Source organism: Pinus tabuliformis, chromosome J (assembly GCF_031772625.1).
Source record: "Pinus tabuliformis cultivar Carrire ecotype Pingquan chromosome J, CPIR1, whole genome shotgun sequence".
Classification (NCBI taxonomy): Eukaryota; Viridiplantae; Streptophyta; class Pinopsida; order Pinales; family Pinaceae; genus Pinus; species Pinus tabuliformis.
This window is the reverse complement of record NC_142295.1, coordinates 516,445,321-516,465,951: the sequence shown is the minus strand read 5'-3', so window position 1 is coordinate 516,465,951 and position 20,631 is coordinate 516,445,321. Positions and strand designations below refer to the sequence as shown.

At 38.0% G+C, this 20,631-nt stretch overlaps 1 protein-coding gene across 1 annotated transcript in view; it reads left to right on the top strand.

Annotated features, from left to right (window-relative positions):
* The window catches only part of LOC149228023 (Transducin/WD40 repeat-like superfamily protein), a 394,377-nt gene that overhangs the window by 131,659 nt on the left and 242,087 nt on the right, over nucleotides 1-20,631 (top strand). Inside the window, exon 4 of the mRNA XM_089378042.1 lies at nucleotides 18,492-18,622. Within this exon, the coding sequence (XP_089234168.1) occupies nucleotides 18,492-18,622 (131 nt within the window). The remainder of the gene's footprint in view (nucleotides 1-18,491; nucleotides 18,623-20,631) is intronic.

Below are 20,631 nucleotides of genomic sequence, written 5' to 3'. Positions count from 1 at the left end.
ATATTCACTGCCCTATTGAATTCTCAACAAAGAATACTTCTTTAGCAAATGAACATAGGTCTCTTATAGGAGTTCGAGCCTCCCAAAATGATCAATTCTGTAGCAACGATCTGGCCTAAATGGCAAGAATTCAACCCTCTCAAATTTGATTGTCACAACCACAAGATAAAAATGGAAGCTACGAAATTTGTCTTGCTTAGTGGGATGATTTTCGACCTCTCAAATAATTAGTTTCATCCTGTTCAGAGGAATAGATTCGGCCTTCACAATTGATAAGATTTGTCTCCAATAACAAGCAAAATTGGCCTGTTTAGAAAGGATAAATTCGACCTTAACAAACCATTGGTGATCACACCCAAAATGTAAGGTTTCAAGCTTCCAAACAAGAAGATCAAACCCAAAAATGCTAAGGCTCTTGGCCTTAGTTGATAAATGTACTCAACCTCTTTGGAAAATAGGAAATTTCGCCGCTATTAAACTTCAAAACTCGGCCCCTCCACAAATAGAATACTCGGCCACCCAAATTAGAGATGAATTGGTCTCTTGCAATGGCGAATTGAGTCATAATAATTCCTCGGCAAAGATAGTACTAACTCGATCACCTAAGATAAATGATGATAGCTCAAACAACTCATTCACAAGGTTAATCTTTAGCAAATGTAATAGGAATCAACCTCTTGAGGTCAATGATAGTCTGCTAAAGCAACTCGACCCTCAGGTAGAAGTGAATTTCGATCTACAAGGAGGATGAATTCGCCGCCTTTAGTGTTAAAAGATTCGATCCATTGATCACCTGCAAGATAAACTGAGTCCTCCCAAAATAGTGTCTTGATCATCTCCAATTGACCTGCAAATTAACACAAAATAGGCCAACTAGGGTGGCTATGGAGAACCACTGAAATTGTCAAATACTAGCTAAGGTGATTATGGAAGATCACTGAAACTAGTTTGAGGGCTTCTCTTGAAACCCTCGAGCTGAAACTCGCTTGGGCTCCAATCCAACACAATAAGAGATCACAAGATAGAATGATGAGAGAATGACTCCCTTCCTCCCTTTATAAGATTTCGCCAAACCTTCTCCAACCTTCTAGATTTCTCCCTTTTTATTATTTTATTGATAAATTATTTTTTGCCCCTTGTTTTTTTAATAATAATAATGATTTGCCCCTTTATTAATAATATTAATATCAAGAAAATTGGGCAAACTCCTTAGTCCCCTTATTTTCCCCTTTTTGCTAGCCTAATGAAGACAATTAGGCAAGCGGGAATGCTACCTCCGTGCTCAAGAAATCGGGGACATTACAATAGGAACCTCAGAATCCACCCTACACTTAGGTAGTACATCAATATTGTCCAAGGAAATGACATCCACATCCAATGTTCTCTCCATTTGCTTCATCCATATTCAGATGTTGTAATGGACATATACCAAGTCATTGGGACATGAGAATTCCAACCTGTAAGAGGGTCATAATTTTTTTAATGAGTCTTGACTCTTGAGGGTCATAAATTACAATAAATGCAATTGCTCTATTGATGTTCAATGTTCTAACTTGTTGCATTTCTTTGAGTGTATTATTTCAAATACACTCCAATTGCTCTCACATATTGAAGTGCTACAAGTTTAACTAAGGATTTTGATGGCCAATTTATGTAATTTGGCACCCTTGCACCATAGTTTCACCTCCAAATGTCTATAAGAAATAAGAAAGAAAGAGGAATAAATTACATTTCGTTACAATGGAAAATATAAAATAAAGAAAACATGATTAAACTTTCAAATAAAACGTAATTGAATTTAAATATTCTAAAGTTCTAAATTTTAATAACTTGTCAATTCCATGGCATCAAGGTGGTCCTTTCATGAATAACACCATCAAAGACAAATAGTCCAGTACCATTCCGATACCTCTCGATCTTGTGATTGTTTGTGCTACGAATCTTGGGATCAGGTACCATCCTATGAAGACAAGTATGTAGCCCTTCCATCATCTCCCCATCAAAATCAAAGTTGCATATGTAGGAAAATGGATGGTTGAGGAAAAGTATTGTTGCATGAATGGGTTGATGGAGCATCCCTGTCCACCAATATCAATCAAATCCCATAACATCATTTGTTTATTAAACCCAAGGGTACCCTTGCCCACATAATAAGCACAAATAGTTTCTTTGGCCCTATCCATGGCCTTATATAAATAAGCCAGTGCAAGCTTATCACTATCTAAAAATCTCAGAATTAGTGCAATCTTATCATTGTCAAACAATCTCATACCCTTTACTAAATGTTCACTAACTTAGCACAATTCTTCTACTCCTTCCCAAAAGGAGTCAATGTACACCAATTTAGCAATTGCTCTCAAATCCTCTTTCGTGTTGTATGTACAATCATGCCACTCATCACAAAGAAACATTTGCTTCATCTCAAGCTGACATAGAAGCAAAGATTGAAGAGTAATGAAGTTGGTGGCAAAATGTGTGCTTTCAGGACGCTGCAATTCCCTGTTTTTGGTGCATCTCTTCATGAGGCTAAAAGCATGGTGCTATATGAACTTGGGGATGCTGGTAGCCATATTAATCACCTTGATAAAGGAGAGTTTCCCCCTATCTTCAAGCATCAAATCAGTACAATGTGTAGTGCATAGAGTCTAGAACAATGAATGGTGTCTATCCATATGCAACCTGCCCAACAATCACATAATTAGTTACATTATCTTTTATGATTTGCACCACATTATGCAAACCAATCTCTTGGAGGAACCCATCCATCAACTCACATATCAATGCTGCATCTCATGTGCCAATGCATCCACTGATTTGATAAACATGGTACTTGTAGGACATTGTACCAAGAATTTGAGAAGGGTCCTACCCTTCCTATCTATCCAACCATTAGACATCGCTGTGCATCCAGAGACATCCCATGACTGCTCCAACTCTGCCAATATAGAGTTGATGTCATTTTCTACTTGAAGAATTGGCCCCTGCAACACCTCATATGCAGTGCTTTTTGTAATATTCCTTTAGGAATATTTTGCTAAAATCTTCAACAATTTGTTTAAGAAAATACACCATAATAAAATTGCATGACACAAATAAAATTGCAGGTGTAAATGAACTAGAAATGCTGCAACTTAGAATAAACACAAGATATAAGTAGCAAACTCAACTTTATTTTATTATCTAAATATCATATTACTAAGAATAACTAAGGTGAATGCATCCCAAAATATCTGCTACAACCCTGAATATGGCCTCCCAAAAATACAACTGGAATTGAAGCTCAAATTGGAGGTCTGTGTGATACCCACTCCAATCTGCTGATAACGCTAAAGCTCCTTGAGATTTCTGATTGAAACCTCCTCAATAGTGGGTTGGGCTTTTGTCCAACTCACACAAGGAACCCAATGGTTTTCATCCTGGGGGTTTTTGAAGTTGAGAACCACGTTCCCAAAACCTCTTCAACAAGAAAATACTCCAATCCAAGATATCCCCAAATGATTTGCTTCTCTTCCTTTTAAAGGCTTGATGGATCTCTCTCTGACCTTTTAGAAGTACTTTATTTTATTATTTTATTCTCACTCTAGAAGCTTTTCTACTTTTCTTAATTTAAGTGACTTTTTATTTTATTTTATTCAAGTCACTTTTCCCCTTCTGGCCTTTTCTCCAATTAAGCACTTTTCCCTTATTTTATTTAATTAAGTGACTAATTAAAGTCACTTTTAATCCCGAAAAATGATTAATCGACCACCATGCTTCCTCCAGCCACCAGAAGTCACTTTTCACCATCCCATCCTGTAGATCTCTTCATTCCGGTTCCAACGAGCTATTACACTAAGGTGTTTCTCCAAATAATCCTCCTCCAAATGACACCTTTAGCGTATATAATTAAAGTATATTGATAATTAACCCCGTTTTACAAGAATCATCGGAATGCAATGAAACCAAGAACAAACTGTGCGTAACTAACCCTAATGATGAAATAGAGTGACAAACCCCGTCAGACCGCATAAAACTCCTCCAAAACCCCCAGGGCCCATTGGTGATGTAATTCTCGCTCTTGTGACTTGGTTGTCACACACCCTGGAAATCCATCCTAACCGCATCATAAGGGAAACTGAAAATGAGGATATTACACTTTTATACACTGGGGCAGCAACAATATTGACATGACACATTGGTTGCCAAAATGGATTGTTTTTGATGCTGAGAGGTAAGCCACTCCGAAAAAGACACCTCCCCGTAACCTTGTTTGCTTCTTGCTTCTTTTTTTATTAGTTACTTGATGGAAGGTTGTGCTCCAACTCTAGTTCGTGGAACAAAAAATGATGACCTCTCGGTAGGTGAAGCCATGGAGCCCCTCCCACTATTTTCAACCTCAGTGGTAGATAGCCCTGAAGATTTTGCTGCATGTTTGGCCTTGTTTGCAACCAACTCTTCTTTCTTTTTATCATGTACAACTATCATGACTCATAACCTTTGGGCTAGATTTAAGATAAATCCCAACATCATACCCAAGGATTTTAGCCAAATTGTATTTCCACCTACTAATCCCTCCTGTCATATGCATGCCCACACAATTTGCAACTCAATCGTTGCCAGTTTGTCCCAACTATTGGTTCCTCATACTGCCAAAATGGGTCCAAGGCCTTTGGGATATTTGTAGTGGTCCGTGGAAGTGGACAACTTCAAAAATTCAATCCTAGGGCACCAAAAACATAGAAAAATGGCATTAAACACCCACCAGACAAAAAATAACAGCCTATTCATTTAAAAAGTAAAACCTTTAGAAATTTAGATTAGATTATTTGCAATGAAAAATAATAAGAAGAGGGTTTATAAAAAATCAAAATCAAGCTTGTTGTCTCATTATTTAAAAAAACTTTACATTGTTTTATGGGCATGAAAATCATGGCAAAATGACAATAAAAGAAGAAAGAAAACATAGGCAAGCAAAGAGGCAAGCAAGCATGCATAAATTTGTGGAAAAGAATTATTAACATGGTGGGATTTAAGAACATACCTGTGAATGGAAGATTCAACACTGTTTAGCAAATGAACCTAAATCCTTGCTCCACTAAACAATCTTTGATGGGGATGATGATGGTTTTTTAGCCCTTCTTGATGATGACCACAATCCTTCCTCCTTCTCCAACAATAAACAAACAAAAATAAAAAACCAACATCAAATCGGCAAAATTGCCGATGTTATCAACACTGACATAAACTAACACTTTGTACTTGGGACTTTTACACATTAGAGTTGTTAATTGTTGTTGTAACGAAACCCTTGGACATCATGGTGTGTGTGGCGATTCTCCATGATTTCGTAAGCTGATTCAATTTGCTAGTGCAAATGGACTTTTCACCTTGAAGGAGAGGCCTTCTCAACACATAGGTAGGGCCCTTGTATTTGGGCCAATAATAGCAACTTTTGAGCATTGGCTAGTAGAATAGGTTGTTCTTGGCAATGTTGAAGGGAATATCACTCCACAAAAAATATTTTGCCGCAATCTTTTTGGCTTCCTGCTTATGCCTTATTCTAATCAATGACCTAATAGAAGGTTGTGCCCCAGGAATGAATATTTGAATGAAGAATGGTGTGAGCTTATTGAGGGCATTATGGAAGGTGTGGCCAAGGATTAGGTTTCGCTTTGCAGGTGTCTCTCGACCGTTGAGAAACATGTGAGTTTTGAGCTTCTTGCAACTACTCAAATGCAATTTTGAGCCTCAATGATTTTGTTTCATCTTTCTTCTTACTGTTATCAAGAATTGATTGAGTGGCAATGACTTCTAGGGTAGATGTAGGGAAAATTTCCACTTATACTGTGTAATTTTGGCAAGTTTTGGTATTTTTGTTAAAGTAAATGTTGAAATAATAATGGTCAAATTAGGTCATTTTAACTTTAGGTTATATTATGCTTTTATGTGTATCTCAGGATTATCCCAAATTCATAAAGTCGATTGACTTGAATAGTATGCAACCCTTTGTAAAGAGGCTTTCACTCCTTATTTTAGGTAATGCAATGTAGAGAACTCCCTCATGTAATCTTGGTTTCCTTTATGTGTTTGATTGAATGTACATTTGTCGTTATCGACAATTTATTGCCACAAGTATGAAATTTAAATTATTGGCAATATCTGGAAAAATATAAAAAATTATTCGGAAACTTTTAAAAATACAAAAATAATCATTTTTTTCAATTTTTTTAACTTCTAAAGCAATATTATGTCATCAACATCAAACAAACACATTGCTACATAAATGTGAAAATTAAATCGACATATAAGATGTATAAGATGCAAAGTGGTACATTTGATATCGATACTAAAATATGATATTTGTCTTGAGTCATAACATTTGATAGAATGATACAGAATCATATTAAAACAAAAATAAATGTATTTCATGAGATGAATCATGGCAATGAAAACAATGGGTTTCCCCTTATTCACTTGATGAAAAATGATCACAACATCCTCAACAATGTTATTAGAACTGGACCAAAAGATTTGTCGACCAAAATAATACTGTTAAATTTAGCAACTAGGACCTGTTGTCGCACAAAGTGTTTAGGCACTGCGACAACGCTCAGAGTAAGGGCTATCACTCTAATCCTTACTCACTGCGTTTAGACTCTCTCCTAGACAAGTCAAGGGGGTAGTCCCTAAGGTGAATGGATGAAGATAGTCTGTGGAACACAGGCTCTAGGAGATTTAAAGGATGAACAACTTGATGGACGTAAACGAGTCCTGGTTAACTGAGATGGATAGATCTAATAAAATAAGACACAACCACAAGATAAAAATGATTTTAGACTAGTGCCTAATGTTCAGTTAACCAAAGACTAAATAAAAGCAAGTTACCTAGAGCAATTTATAATGTGGCGAAGAAACGATCATGTAAAATGCTCATAACTTTAGCATGCAGGATAACTAGCAAAATTATCTTTCGCCAATAGTCAATATGATTTTTTAAAACATTTATCACTCTTGACAATAGAGAAATCACAAAAATTAAGATTTTGCACTTAACACCAAAGACACCAAGGAACTTTAGTTTAACAATTTAATTATTCCTTAGGCAACTAGTTGAATGTGGTAAATGAAAAAATCTAAATTTTTTATTTTTATTTTGGTGACTTTGGGATTGAGAATGAAATAAATTAAAAAGGGTTTGCGCTTTCACATTAAACATTTTAATGTGGCAAATTCCTTGGTGTTTTTTGGGGATTAAATGCAATTTTTGTGATTTCTCTATTGTCAAGAGTGATAAATGTTTTAAAAAATCATATTGATTGTTGGAGAAAGATAATTTTTGCTAGATTATCCTACATGCCAAAGTTTTGGGCATTTTATAATTAATTGTTCATGATCGTCGCTTTGCCACATTTATAAATTTGCTCTGCATAACTTGTTTATTTATTTATTTTAGTCTATTGTTAATTGAAATTAAAGGCACTAGTCTATAATCAATTTTACCTTATGGTTGTGTCTTATTTTAATTTGTCTCTCTCAATTGACCAAGACTTGCTCTAAGTTCATCAAGTTGTTCATCCTTAAAATCTCCTAGACCTGTGTTCCACAGACTATCCTCATTCATTTACCTTAGGGACTACCCCCCTTGACTTGTCTAGGAGAGAGTCTAAACGAAGTGAGTAAGGATTAGAGTGACAACCCTTACTCTGAGCATTGTCGTGGTGCCTGGACACTTTGTGCGACAATAGGGCCAAAACTCCACTTTGGATAGCTCATATGATGCAACTGATATTTTTATTGGATTCCTCTTTCCGAGCAGTGTAGGATTGATCTAAAGATCATCTCATTCTGACATGTACAAATGGAAATTTGAATTTATTTCGTTTATGGACAAATTGTCAAGGTCAGCAAACAATTTAATGTAAGCTCAGAAGCCCAAAAGACATGTCTTTTCATCTTCAATGTTGCATATAAATAGAAGGTGCATCTACCTCATTTTGACATCATTCATCTCACACATATTTCTCTCTCCTCATCTGATTGGGTCGTACAAACTTCAGGCTGCCTTCTCCTCCAAACGTGCAAAGTTTGACTGCGATTTTCTATTTCCAGCGTTAACCAAGTTGTAGGAAGTTTGACCAATGTTGACTGCGAATCGTTGACCTTGTTTAACTATGATTTTTGTGGGACTATTTCTGTTTGGGCAGGCTACAATTCTGGGCACAAAAATCGAGGAATTCTGAGCTGTTTGACCAACGTTGACCGCAGAGAAGTTGACCATAGGCTTGACTCTGCGTTGACCAAGTTTGACTGATATTTTTGAGACTGTTTTGGGTTGATTCAGACTCCTTGGAGGTCGAATTCACTGGGTTTGACCGAGCTGATTTGGAGGTGTAATTCTGCTAAGTTGACCAACATTGACTTTCTGGTTAGGGCATCCTGTTCACTACAGTTTGACTGGACAGATTTGACTATGATTGGGCAAGTGAATTTTTGTATATTGTACTCTCTTTGCTAAACTTTTGAAGAATAATAAGAAGAATTGATCAAAGGGTTTCCCTACATTGGGGTTTGTCCCTGACATCCGCCAAATATTGTGTCCTCTTGTCTCTGCTTGTCTTTTGCTTTTTATTTATGTTCTATCTGCATTTACTGTCATGTTAATGTGATTGCTAATCTGGAAATTAATATTGGGCTAATAAGAAAAATTGAAGTAAATTGCTTTTAAGCATAGAACATACCATTGTTGTCTAAAATTAACATGGTATGAGAGGTGAGGTGAAGACAAAGCCCAAACAAGAGTGAAAAGAGCAATCACTAAGATTTGTTGACAAGTACAAGAAAGGTGAAGTCAAAGCTAAGAAGACCATCAAAGATTCTATGAACAAGCATTTGGTTGCATACATCTCCGATTTGAACACATCTAAGGAGATGTATGACAGGTTGGTTGGCATGTTCAAAATTAGCAATGCAAACCAAGTTCTCTTCCTCAAGAACAAGTTGAAGGACATAAAGAAGGGAAGAGTTGAAGATATCCAATCCTACTTCATGAGGACTACCGAGATAAAAAATGATGAAGTTATTGTTGATAGGGAGCTCACTGTCATTGCCCTTGGAGGTCTCCCTCGTGAATGGCATGTGTTCAACACTACTATCTTCAACAATGACAGGATTCCAGGTTTTGAGGAATTGTTGACTAGATGTACGCAAGAAGAGACAAGGATGATGGAGAGAGACATGCCTTCAAACAGGAATGATTCTACTACATTCTTTGCTCATGCTAAAAAGAAGAACAATGCAGGATCAAAGAAGCAATGTCATGGAAGACCGAGATTAAAAGATGGAAGGAAGGGAAGATGCTTCATTTGTAACATGTTTGGCCACTATGCTAGGGAGTGTCCTAATAGAAGGGATACACCTCAAGATGATGACAACAACAACCACAACAATTTCAGGGGCAATAACAATCAAAGGAATGGCAGATTCAACAATAAAGGGAAAAGGAATGCTCCCGCTACTCAACATGGAAATGGTCGACCTCCCAAAAGATCAAGAAACTCTAGGTATGATGAATCTAATGTTGTTATCTTATATCTGTCCTCTCTACTGCCTCTCCACTGGATACCCTAGGAAATTGGTTGATTGATAGTGGTGCCTCAAGGCACTTCATTGGGTATAAGGAAGCTCTTTCAAATCTGATAGAAATGGATACAAATTTGGAGATCATTCTTGGGGACAATGGCACCTATCCCGTGAAGGGAGTTGGGAATGTTACTCTTCAATTGAATCAAGGTAACACCATTCATCTACAAAAAGTACTATATGTACCTGATCTAAAGAAAAACCTAGTATCTATCTCGGTGATGGAAGACAAAGGATTCAAGGTGGCATTCGTTGATGGAAAGGTATGTGTTTGGAAAAGAAATTTCAAAGAAGCATTTACTTTTGGATTTAAGATTGATAGCCTATATCAAGTTGGAGGAAGCCCATTGGGGGCTATGTCTTGCGACACATCTCTTCAATCCGAATTATGGCATTAGAGGTTTGCTCATCTACACTATAAGGCTCTACCCGATGTGAGGAAGATGGTGACAGGTATGCCCAAATTTAAAGTAGAACATGAACGTGTTTATCAGGGATGTGTCGAAGGAAAACATAAAAGGGGACCATTCCCTTCAATTGATAGCAAGACTACCGACATTTTGCTATTGGTTCATTCTGATTTATCTGGTATGATGTCCATGACATCTTTGGGAGGGTATTTATATTATGCTATCTTTGTGGATGATTTCTCTCGCAGTACTTGGATATATTTCTTAAAGAAGAAGGACGGAGTATTCTCATGGTTCCGTTCTTTCAAAGCCTTAGTCGAAAATCAAACAGGGGAGAAGATCAAAATATGAGGATCAATTATGGAACCAAATATGAATCAAATGAGTTCAATGACTATTGTAGAGAAGCTGGCATTAAGAGGGAGACTACTACCGCATATACCCTTGAGAAAAATGGTGTTGCTGAAAGGAAGAACCATTCTATTATAGAAGCCACTCCTGCCATGCTCCATGATCAAAGCCTTCCGAAGTTCTTATGGGCGGAAGCTGCCAACACTGCTGTGTACGTTCAAAATAGATGCCCTCATTAAACGTTGGACTCCAAAGCTCCCGAAGAAGTTTTCACCGGTAAGAAACTTGATGTTTCTCCCTTTAAAATTTTTGGTAGCCCCATATATTTTCATGTACCGAAATAAAAGAGAAGCAAATTGGATGCATCTGGGAAGCAAGGAACATTTGTGGGCTACAATGAAACTTCTAAGGTATATAGAGTCTATGTGCAGGGTCAAAGAGAAGTGGAGATAAATCATGATGTCACCTTTGATGAAGATGCTGCCCTTGGAAAGATTAGTAACCTTCCTATTCCAAGGAAGGACAAAGAAGTAGATATAGGAAAGCAGGGAGAACCACAGGATGAGCAGATGCTCGATGTTGAAGGACCAATGGATCCCATTGATCCACCTCCTCATGAGCCCTCCTCCTAAAAAGGAGACCCCCATGGCTTAGGGAAACTCTCGAAGATGCTGAGAGACATATTGCACCAAGGGGGACTTTTCGTGAAAGTGAGAAGCTAAGTAGGTACCGATGGTACTTAGCTGCCCATGAGCACCATTGTTGAAACTGAGGCTTGCACATTCGAAGAAGCTATGAAGCACCAAGTCTGGAAGGATGCTATGAACGAAGAGTATGAGTCGATTATGAAGAATGATGTTTGGGATGTGGTCCCTAGACCCAAGGACAAATCCGTTGTCACCTCGAAATGGCTTTACAAGATCTAGCTTGGAGTTGATGGAAGTGCTGAATAGTTCAAGGCCAGGTTTGTTGCTCGAGGCTTCTTACAAAAGGAAGGTGTGGACTACGATGAGATATTTGCACCCGTTGCCCGATATACCACCATCCATTCGATTATAGCCCTTGTTGCCTCGCAAGGATGGAATCTACACCAGATGGATGTCAAGACTCAAAACTGCCTTCTTGCATGGTTCAACTAAGGAGGAAGTCTATGTAGAACTGTGAAAATTTCCAAATCTAACACATCAGAAACCCCTACTGCAATGTTTGGTTTACCATCTCCTACTTGTTCTTTACATTAACAAGTTATTTAATAACATAAACATTGAAGTAAACACAATTGCAGCCTTCACAAATTTACAGATCAACAGCTGAAATAAATTGAGACAACACAAGGGACACCGTTATTTTTGGACAATCGTCCCCGGAAAAACCCAATCCGGGAAAACAAGTGCAGCATATAGAGGGTTTGTATTATTAAGCAGATTTTTGAATGCAACTAGGGTACCAGAAATGTCTCACCCTTCAGAGAATATCCTTGGTAGTAATACCTCTCTCCGGAGACAGATATTCCTGCAAATCAGCAAACGGATGATCAACCCCACAGTGACTATGACTATTCCTTGTGTTGGATAGCGAAAGCTGTTGCAAGCACTCCTCTGGAACTACATCACCTTCTCCTGGCTGATCTGCTCTCTTAGCGCAACCTCTTCAGCCTAACGTCAACCTCTACAACCCTCTGTGTTGTCTATGTCAGCGTCTGTGACTTTCTGCGTCAGCCTCTGCGTCCTCTGCGTTGGCCTCCCTAGCCTTTGCGTCAGCCCTCTTAGGCTCTGTGCTTCCTCTTTCGACACTTTGCTGCCTCTCTGATATGGATTCTTCAACCTTGGATCGAAATCCCTTGCTGAACTGCTCCTCACTGCAACTGATCTCTAACTCGATTTCCTCAGCAAACCCAGCCCCAAAAAATCAAATTCTTGATCTCTCTTGGTGTATCTCCACCTGACCCTCAAGCCTCCTCTTATACTTTTCCTGTTGACGATTCAACGGTCGAGATTAAGTCTCTAATCAACGGCTAAGATTAGATTTGAATTGATCCTCGTTATTTAGAACTTTCTCACCCATATTATATTAATACACATTAATATTTTAATTCTCATTAAAAAATATTAATTATTTTAATATCTCTTCATTCGGATGGAATTTCTCCAAACGATTTTTGGGTCTTGGAGATCTCATGTGCCTTAGCCTCTCCACCAGTTTTCATGGCTAGAGCACATCTGATGCTACCTAAAATCAACAAAAACAACCCTAGGGGTTCGAAGTTCAAGATCGTCAGACACATGTATGCAGGTTGAAGAAAGCCCTCTATGGGTTGAAGCAAGCTCCCCGAGCTTTGTATGAGAGGATTGACAACTATCTTATGAAGTTGGGTTTTACAAGAAGTGAAGCTGATCCAAACCTTTACTGTTAAGGTTGAGAATAACAGACCTCTCATCTTGATACTTTATGTGGATGATCCCTTTCTGACAGGTGCATACTCTCTCATTCATCAATGCAAGAAGGAGTTGGCTTCCGAGTTTGAAATGAAGGACCTAGGACTTATGCATTATTTCCTAGGGTTGGAGGTATGGCAAAAGCCAGGTGAGATTTTCCTTTCTCAAGGAAAATACATTGTGAAGATACTTGAAAGATTTGGGATGGTGGACTGCAAGTCCATGACTACTCTGATGAAACTTAACTTCACGAAGTTATGCGGAAGTGCTGCTGGGCTTGATTTGGAAAATCCTTCTAAGTATCGTCAACTCGTGGGGGCCCTGATGTTCTTGGTGAACTCTCGTCCGAACATATGCTTTGCAGTGAACAAATTGAATCAATTTATGGTTGAGCCTCATCACATTGATTGGATTGCTGCCAAGAATCTCTTGAGATATCTCCGGGGCATAATCACCTATGGACTGAGATACACTGCTGGGAACGTGAGGCTGCATGGTTATTCTAATGTTGACTGGGCAAGAGCACATCTGGATGTTGCTTCTCACTAGGTTCTGCTTTGATATCTTGGATGAGTAAGAAGCAAAAATCGGTTGCTTTGAGCACCACCGAGGTCGAATATATTGTTGCTCGTATGGCGTCCTGTGAAGCTGTTTGGTTGAGGAAGCTCTTTAGTGAGCTGTTTGGACATGCGCTGGATACCACCGCGATCTTCTGTGACAACCAAAGTGGCGTTCGTCTTTCTGAGAATCTCGTGTTTCATGACCGCTCCAAGCATATTGATATCAGGTACCACTTTATCCGACATATGGTGCAATAGGGAGCAATAAGGCTCTGTCACATTGGGACTGATGATTAGGTCACAGATATTCTTACAAAGCCCCTGGGGAAGGTCAAATTCTTAACCTTCTGTGACTGACTTGGAGTCGTGGAGAGACCCTCTTATGAGGGTCCCGTTTGAGTTGGATATTGAGCTCTGGGAGCTCTGGGGGGGCTTGGGGTACTTCTTGGAGCGATGGCGACCATAGGGTGAGTGGTTCACCTTCCCCTAGTGGTTTGCTGTGTACAGGGTGAGTGGTTCACCTTCCCCTGTGATACCCCATGATGGTTGAGATATGCGTAGGATGAGTGGTTCACCTTCCCCTGTGATACCCCATGATGGTTGAGATATGCGTAGGATGAGTGGTTCACCTTCTCCTATGGCATATGAGCAGGATGAGTGGTTCACCTTCTCCTACCGATACATCCTACCCATGCAGTTTGGGACTCATGGGAAGTACCTCTCATCTGGCCAATGAGTAGGGAGATGAGGATAGGGACCATAGTACTACTGATGGACGCATTATGTACTACTATACTCCCTATGCTAGGATGCTTGATATTGATCTGGGATCAATGGACACTGACTTCCGAGTCAGTGGAGAGTGGTATGATACACTCTCGATTATTGGAGACTGACTTTGGGTCAACGGAGAATGGTATGACACATTCTCGATCATTTCTTCTTCATTATTTTTTCATGGTTCAGTAGAGCAGAGTATAACAAGGATGTCAGAGATGGTACTGATTGACAGATGCTTTGGCAGGTGGAGTTATTCCTCGTTAAGAGGGAGTGTTAAATTTGGAAACTAGGGTTAAAACTCCACCTTGGACAGCTCATATGATGCCGCTGATATTTTTATTGGATTCCTCTTTCTGGGAGGTGTAGGATTGATCTAAAGATCATCTCATTCTGACATGTACAAATGGAAATATGAATTTATTTCGTTTATGGACAAATTGTCAAGGTCAGACAACAACCTAATGTCGGCTCAGAAGCCCAAAAGACATGTCTTTTCATCTTCAACATTGCATATAAATAGAAGGTGCATCTACGTCATTTGGACATCATTCATCTCACGCATATTTTCCTCATCTGATTGGGTTGTACAAACTTCAGGCTGCCTTCTCCTCCACACATGCAAAGTTTGACTGCGATTTTCTGTTTTTGGCATTGACCAAGTTGTAGGAAGTGTGACCAACGTTGACTGGGCAGCGTTGACCTTGTTTGACTGAGATTTTTGTGGGATTATTTCTGTTTTGACAGGCCACATCTCTGGGCACAAAAATCGAGGCATTCTGAGGTGTTTGACTAGTGTTGACTGTAGGTTTGACTTTGTGTTGACCAAGTTTGACTGATATTTTTGGGACTGTTTTGGGCTGATTCAGACTGTCCTTGGAGGCCGAATTGACTAGGTTTGACCGAGCTGATTTGGAGGTGTAATTCTGCTAAGTTTACCAACGTTGACTTTCTGGTGAGGGCATCCAGTTCACTGCAGTTTGACTGGACAGATTTGATTGTGATTGGGCATGTGAATTTTGTATATTGGATTCTTTCTCTCTGCTGACATTTGAAGAATAATAAGAAGAATTGATCAAAGGGTTTCCCCACATTGGGATTTGTCCCTGGCATCCGCCAAATATTGTATCCTCTTGTCTTGGCTTGTCTTCTGCTTTTTATTTATGTTCTATCTACATTTACTGCCATGTTAATGTGATTGCTAATTTGGAAATTGATATTGGGCTAATAAGAAAAATTGAAGTAAATTGCTTTTAAGCATAGAACATACCATTGTTATCTAAAATTAACATGTACAGTATTCAACTTTAGAAAAGAACATATAATTCATGTGCATCCATATAAATCCCAATTATTATACACAAATATGCAAGGTTTCTCATGTATATAGCAGGTAAGGGTGCATATGACCAAAATAGCACCAACTGCAATCCATCTTTGTATCAAAATAGATGAACAGAGAGGCTCTAAATGGTCTTTAGAGTCAAAAAGAAAATCATGCTGCAACAAATAGCTACATAACATCAAAATCATTGCCTATATTGGGATCCACGTCATCAAGATCACCCTCTAAACATTAAAATAAGATCAAGACCACAATTATACTTGAGTGAAATGTACATTTTTACTAGGGTCATGACGGAGGAGTTCAATAGTCAATGCCACCAACATTGAGGCAGATAGAGGGCTTGGTGCTCTTGATGAAAAGTTAGTGCCATACCATCATACATCACAAAAAACAGAAGAAATGTTGCAATCCTGCCAATCTTGAAAACTATTAAGTTTGCTGAATTTTGAATTGGATCTAAAATTCTACTTTCTCCATATGAAATCAATGAGGTTGGAACCACTCTCAAGCATCCTAAGTCAATTAATGGTAATGGTAAAAATTTAAGGAAAAGGTTTTAGTTTTTCTATGCCCAACAAGTCGATTTAGAGTGCCAATAAATTTTGTATCCATAATTTAGTTTTAACAGCAAAACCAAATCTGGAATTTATGCATAGGAAATACCTTTGACCTTCTAACAAATTTTACACAGTGAAAACAAAAATCAAGCACATAAATGTTTATACAACTTTTTACCCTGGAAACCCTACTTAGGAAAATGAACATTCGTGTTTTGTTTTTATTTCAACTTGTAGAGAAAACTCATGAATTTATTACAGCAATAAGACCTCAATTTGTGTGCCAACAGAAGGTTCAGACCTGCCTCAATCTACTTGCCAACAACTACCTTGTTTTCTGTGTGCAACTCTCACGCGTACAACCTCACACATGCAACCGTACATCCTCGAAAAATGTGCTTGTTGTGCACTACCTCAATTTCTGTGGTTGTAGATGTCTGTGCAACCTTCTCAGACATGCAACCAGCCTTGGTTTGAGTGCTATCCCTTTTCCTTCTCGTTTCCTCACTCACTACACCTTGGTATGCGTGCCAACATCTCTTGAAGTGCGTGCTGCCTAGGAATGCATGCCATCTCTCTCCAAGCAATTACTTTCATCCTTTTTCCTCAACCTCATAATCTATGAAGTAAACCTCATAATTGACAACGTGATATATGGATGAGATTAAATCTCATCATCTCCTTAGATCTGATGGTCTCGATTTAATCATAAAGTCATTTAAAGGTACTTTATAATAAATCATTAGTTTGGCCAACATTAATCAATTAAATTAATTAATGTGCCTTTACATAGGAAAAAAATGAAGGTCACTTTGCTTAGAAAAGTTTGTCGGACATCTTCTGCATGCTTGACACTAAGCCTATACAGAATCACTTGTCCTAGCTACCAAAATTTAACAAAAGGATCACTTTTACTTCAGGAATTTAATATTACCATTAACTACTAAGATATGTATCTCATAAGATGAATCACGGGAAATGAAAACAATAGATCTCCTCTTGTTTGCTTGATGGAAAATAGTCCCAATACCCTCACAACTCAATCCCTTAACTCACTTTTAAAAAATGCAGGTTAAAAGAGCAAAAAATTGGTTATAAGGTGGAATTGATAAAGACAATGTGGTAATTTCCAAATTATCACGATAATTACCTAAATTATCTTGATAAATTGAAATTATCATGATAATTTCTAAAGGGAAAATTATCGCTATAATTATTGCTGAGGTTCGTTTTGGTGATATTATACTCCAATATTATTGTGATAAGTGCAACACTTTGATTTGTGTGTTACTGTGATAATTTCAGGCCACTGATTCCATTGTTCATTTACTTTCACACAATTTGCGTCTGAAGTTCTCAAACTTTGCTGATTATGAGGGTCAATTTGTGCATCATATTTCCATGGTGGGTCCAAAGCCATTGGCATTTTTGTAGACATTGATTAAACCTAGGACACAAAAAGAAATGCAAATCAACATAAAAGAATGTTGCAAATAGAAAGTAATACCTAGATAATCGTCAAATTTGCCAGCAAAAAGAGTCAAATCCGATGGACAATGAAACCCTACACTAACTCCCTAAAAACAAAAAAAGCTACAAGCATAATTTTTTATTCATACTTGAGAATATTAAAATGACAGATCAAAATCAATCCCCACTTCACAATAGCTTTGCTAAAGGAGATGAAAACACTGGATTTCCCCTCGTTTGCTCTATGAAATATGTTGACAAACTCCTTTATTCTCAATGTCATGCCTCTGTTTTTCAACGTGAGGTTAAGAAAACCAAAGGTTATCATGATATTGGAAGCACTGCTTGAAAGCATCCTTGATTTTTGACGGATTAGTGCCAACCACCCTTTTGATTTGTGACAAAAACTTGGAATGTACCTCCTAGAGACTCCGAGGACAAGAAGAAGCAACCTTGACTGGTTGTCTCCTGCTAGAAACTATATCACTGGAACAGCTACTTGTGTTCTAGAAATAATTTTTTGTGCATGTATTGCGAAGCCAATCTGTATCTGTACTGCAGGTTTTCTTGTTAATAGGTTTTAATGTCATCTGCTGGGCTATAGCTTATACTCTCTCTATGGGAGTCAAATAAGCAACTATTATTCTAGGAGAGGTGTATTCACGACATAGAGATGGAAGAATAAGAATGATAGTATTAGTTGACCAGTTGCTTTCATTAGTGGTGATTAATCCTAAGGAGGATACAGTTTTTTGATAGTTCTGCAACATTGGCAAAGGGAACATGAGTGGACATCGTTTGAATAGTGATAATGGTTTTGGTTCTTGAATATGGGCATTATTAATGTTGTTCATGTCAATGATTTTTTGTCTTTTCTCATCATTACTAAGAAAAATGTATAATTTCTGTATTGTAATCTAATCTCTCAAGAATTAATTCGGAGTTTCACTCCCCTGTTACTACAGGTTTGGATATATGAAAATACAAATGGCAGGGCAGATGGTGCAGTAGAGCAATTTCATGCAAGCATGGAAACTCCAGAAGGCAGTAAGAACGGAAATTTTTTGGCCATTGGTGGCACAAATGGTTGTCTTGGGTAAGCTTTGGAACCCTAGGGGCTGCAAATGGTAGTTTACATTGTACAACAAGTTTGTAGCATTTGTTTTTAAGAAATGTTGAGGCATAAATCTGTTGCATTCTATTGATTAAATGCTTCCTTTAACTATTGAATAAAACCATAGATATGTGTGGCATTTTATACAAAAGGAGAGTGTTCTGCTTATGCAGCCACCACAAGCAAACTCAAACTTAGTTGGGTTTAGAACCAAAGTTGCCCATCACCAAAACATAGCCACTTAACCCATACAACAGTCCATACACTTGTCCACGCCATATTATGAACAATGCTAAACAAAATCTTCACCAGCTGGCATGCATCCGAAAAATAGAACTTTTATGTTTCTTATAGGAGGAATGTAGATGCACGAAAGTAGATGGTTGCTTGTCAGGGATTGCATCTTCTTGTTATGATGCTTGCCCATTCTTGTTTGTTCTATGATGCAAGAGTACTTAGAAACTGTGTATTCGAAATATAATTGCATTCATTCCAGCAGCAATAAATTTGTATTAATTGGGATGTTAGATGGTTGCTCACTAGGGATTGAATCTTCTTGTTATGAAGATTGCCAATTCTGGACTGTTATATGAATTCCTTTCTATGATGCAAATTTACGTAGGAATTGTGCATCTGAAGCAAAATTGCATCCATTCCAGCAGCAAGGAATTCTTGTTAATTGGGATAGTTTGGATTCTGTTTTCTATTTTTTGTGTTTTGCTTTGGTGATTGGAATTTAAATTGTTTTCTTTTAGAATATTATCTCTTGTCACTTCTTGTTTTCTGCTTCCAATCAATTTATGACTATTTTGTCCTGGGAAAGAAACTATGGTTGTTTGCTAATTGTCTGAAACGATGAATAATAAACTGAATATAATGTATGCATTTATTATTTAAGTTCTTGAAGGCCACTGTGACTGTGCTTGAAAATTCTGGTTTAATATGTTTAATCTAACAATGATTAAATATATTGGCAGTTGACTATCAAGTTCTATTTATAACTAAATAAGTATATTATATTTTTTTCTATTAAATATCAATTATTGTAATTGTAATTGGTCCATTTGAAGGATTTCAAGGCTATATAAACCAAGATATTCATTCATTGTCATTTCTCAATCATTTTATCATTGTTATTTTATTTCTCAATCATAATCATTGAGATGTTATTATGTTGTGCACTATGTGCCTTCTTAAAACTCTGCACTTTGTATGAGATTCAAGTTATAAACCCCTTGGTTCCATTATAGTTGGTATCCAAGCAAGTTTGAGACTTGCTGGCCTTGTGGCCTTGTCGCCACACAATCTAGCAGGGGTCCTAGGAGGGGTACCTAAGGGACAACTACTAGATCAAATGACAACAATGGGACAAAGACCCACTGTCACCTTGGTCAGTGTCCCCTGCTCTTTATGGACTTTCACCGATGCGAGGAGACCCGGTATAAGGGAAATCACTAGGACAATAAGATCAATGGCTAGGCATAGTGTGATTTCCAAAGCCCATTCAAAGGAGAGACTCAAATGATGGCTTGGTTGCTTCAAAAGCAAGACAACAATTCTTCAAGAAAGGTTTATAAGGTGGCCTAGACCCAGGAGGGAAAAATACTAAACACAAGGGAATTGGAAGACCTCTCTTAGGGTTATGTAAGATGACCACCATTTGAAGGTTTGGTATTGTAGACCACTACGTGTCAATGACCCATAGCAGTACACCCCCTTTTTTCGCAAAAGGGATAACCCTTGATTGATGTGTCCGTGCCATCCAATTGTCATCATTAGCTTGATTATCATGTTATAATGTAAACCCATTCTGCCTATATATGATGTAAATAATCTCAGCAGATTTGTGTCATGTATATAATTGCCTAAGTAAATCTACTTTTCTGGTGACGATCTACATTCTAGGAGGTTTTTTGTCTAACCGATCCATTCTTGGATGGTCGGCAGAGTTCTCCTTCAGTCTCACCCCAAAGCTGGAATGTATTTTGTCA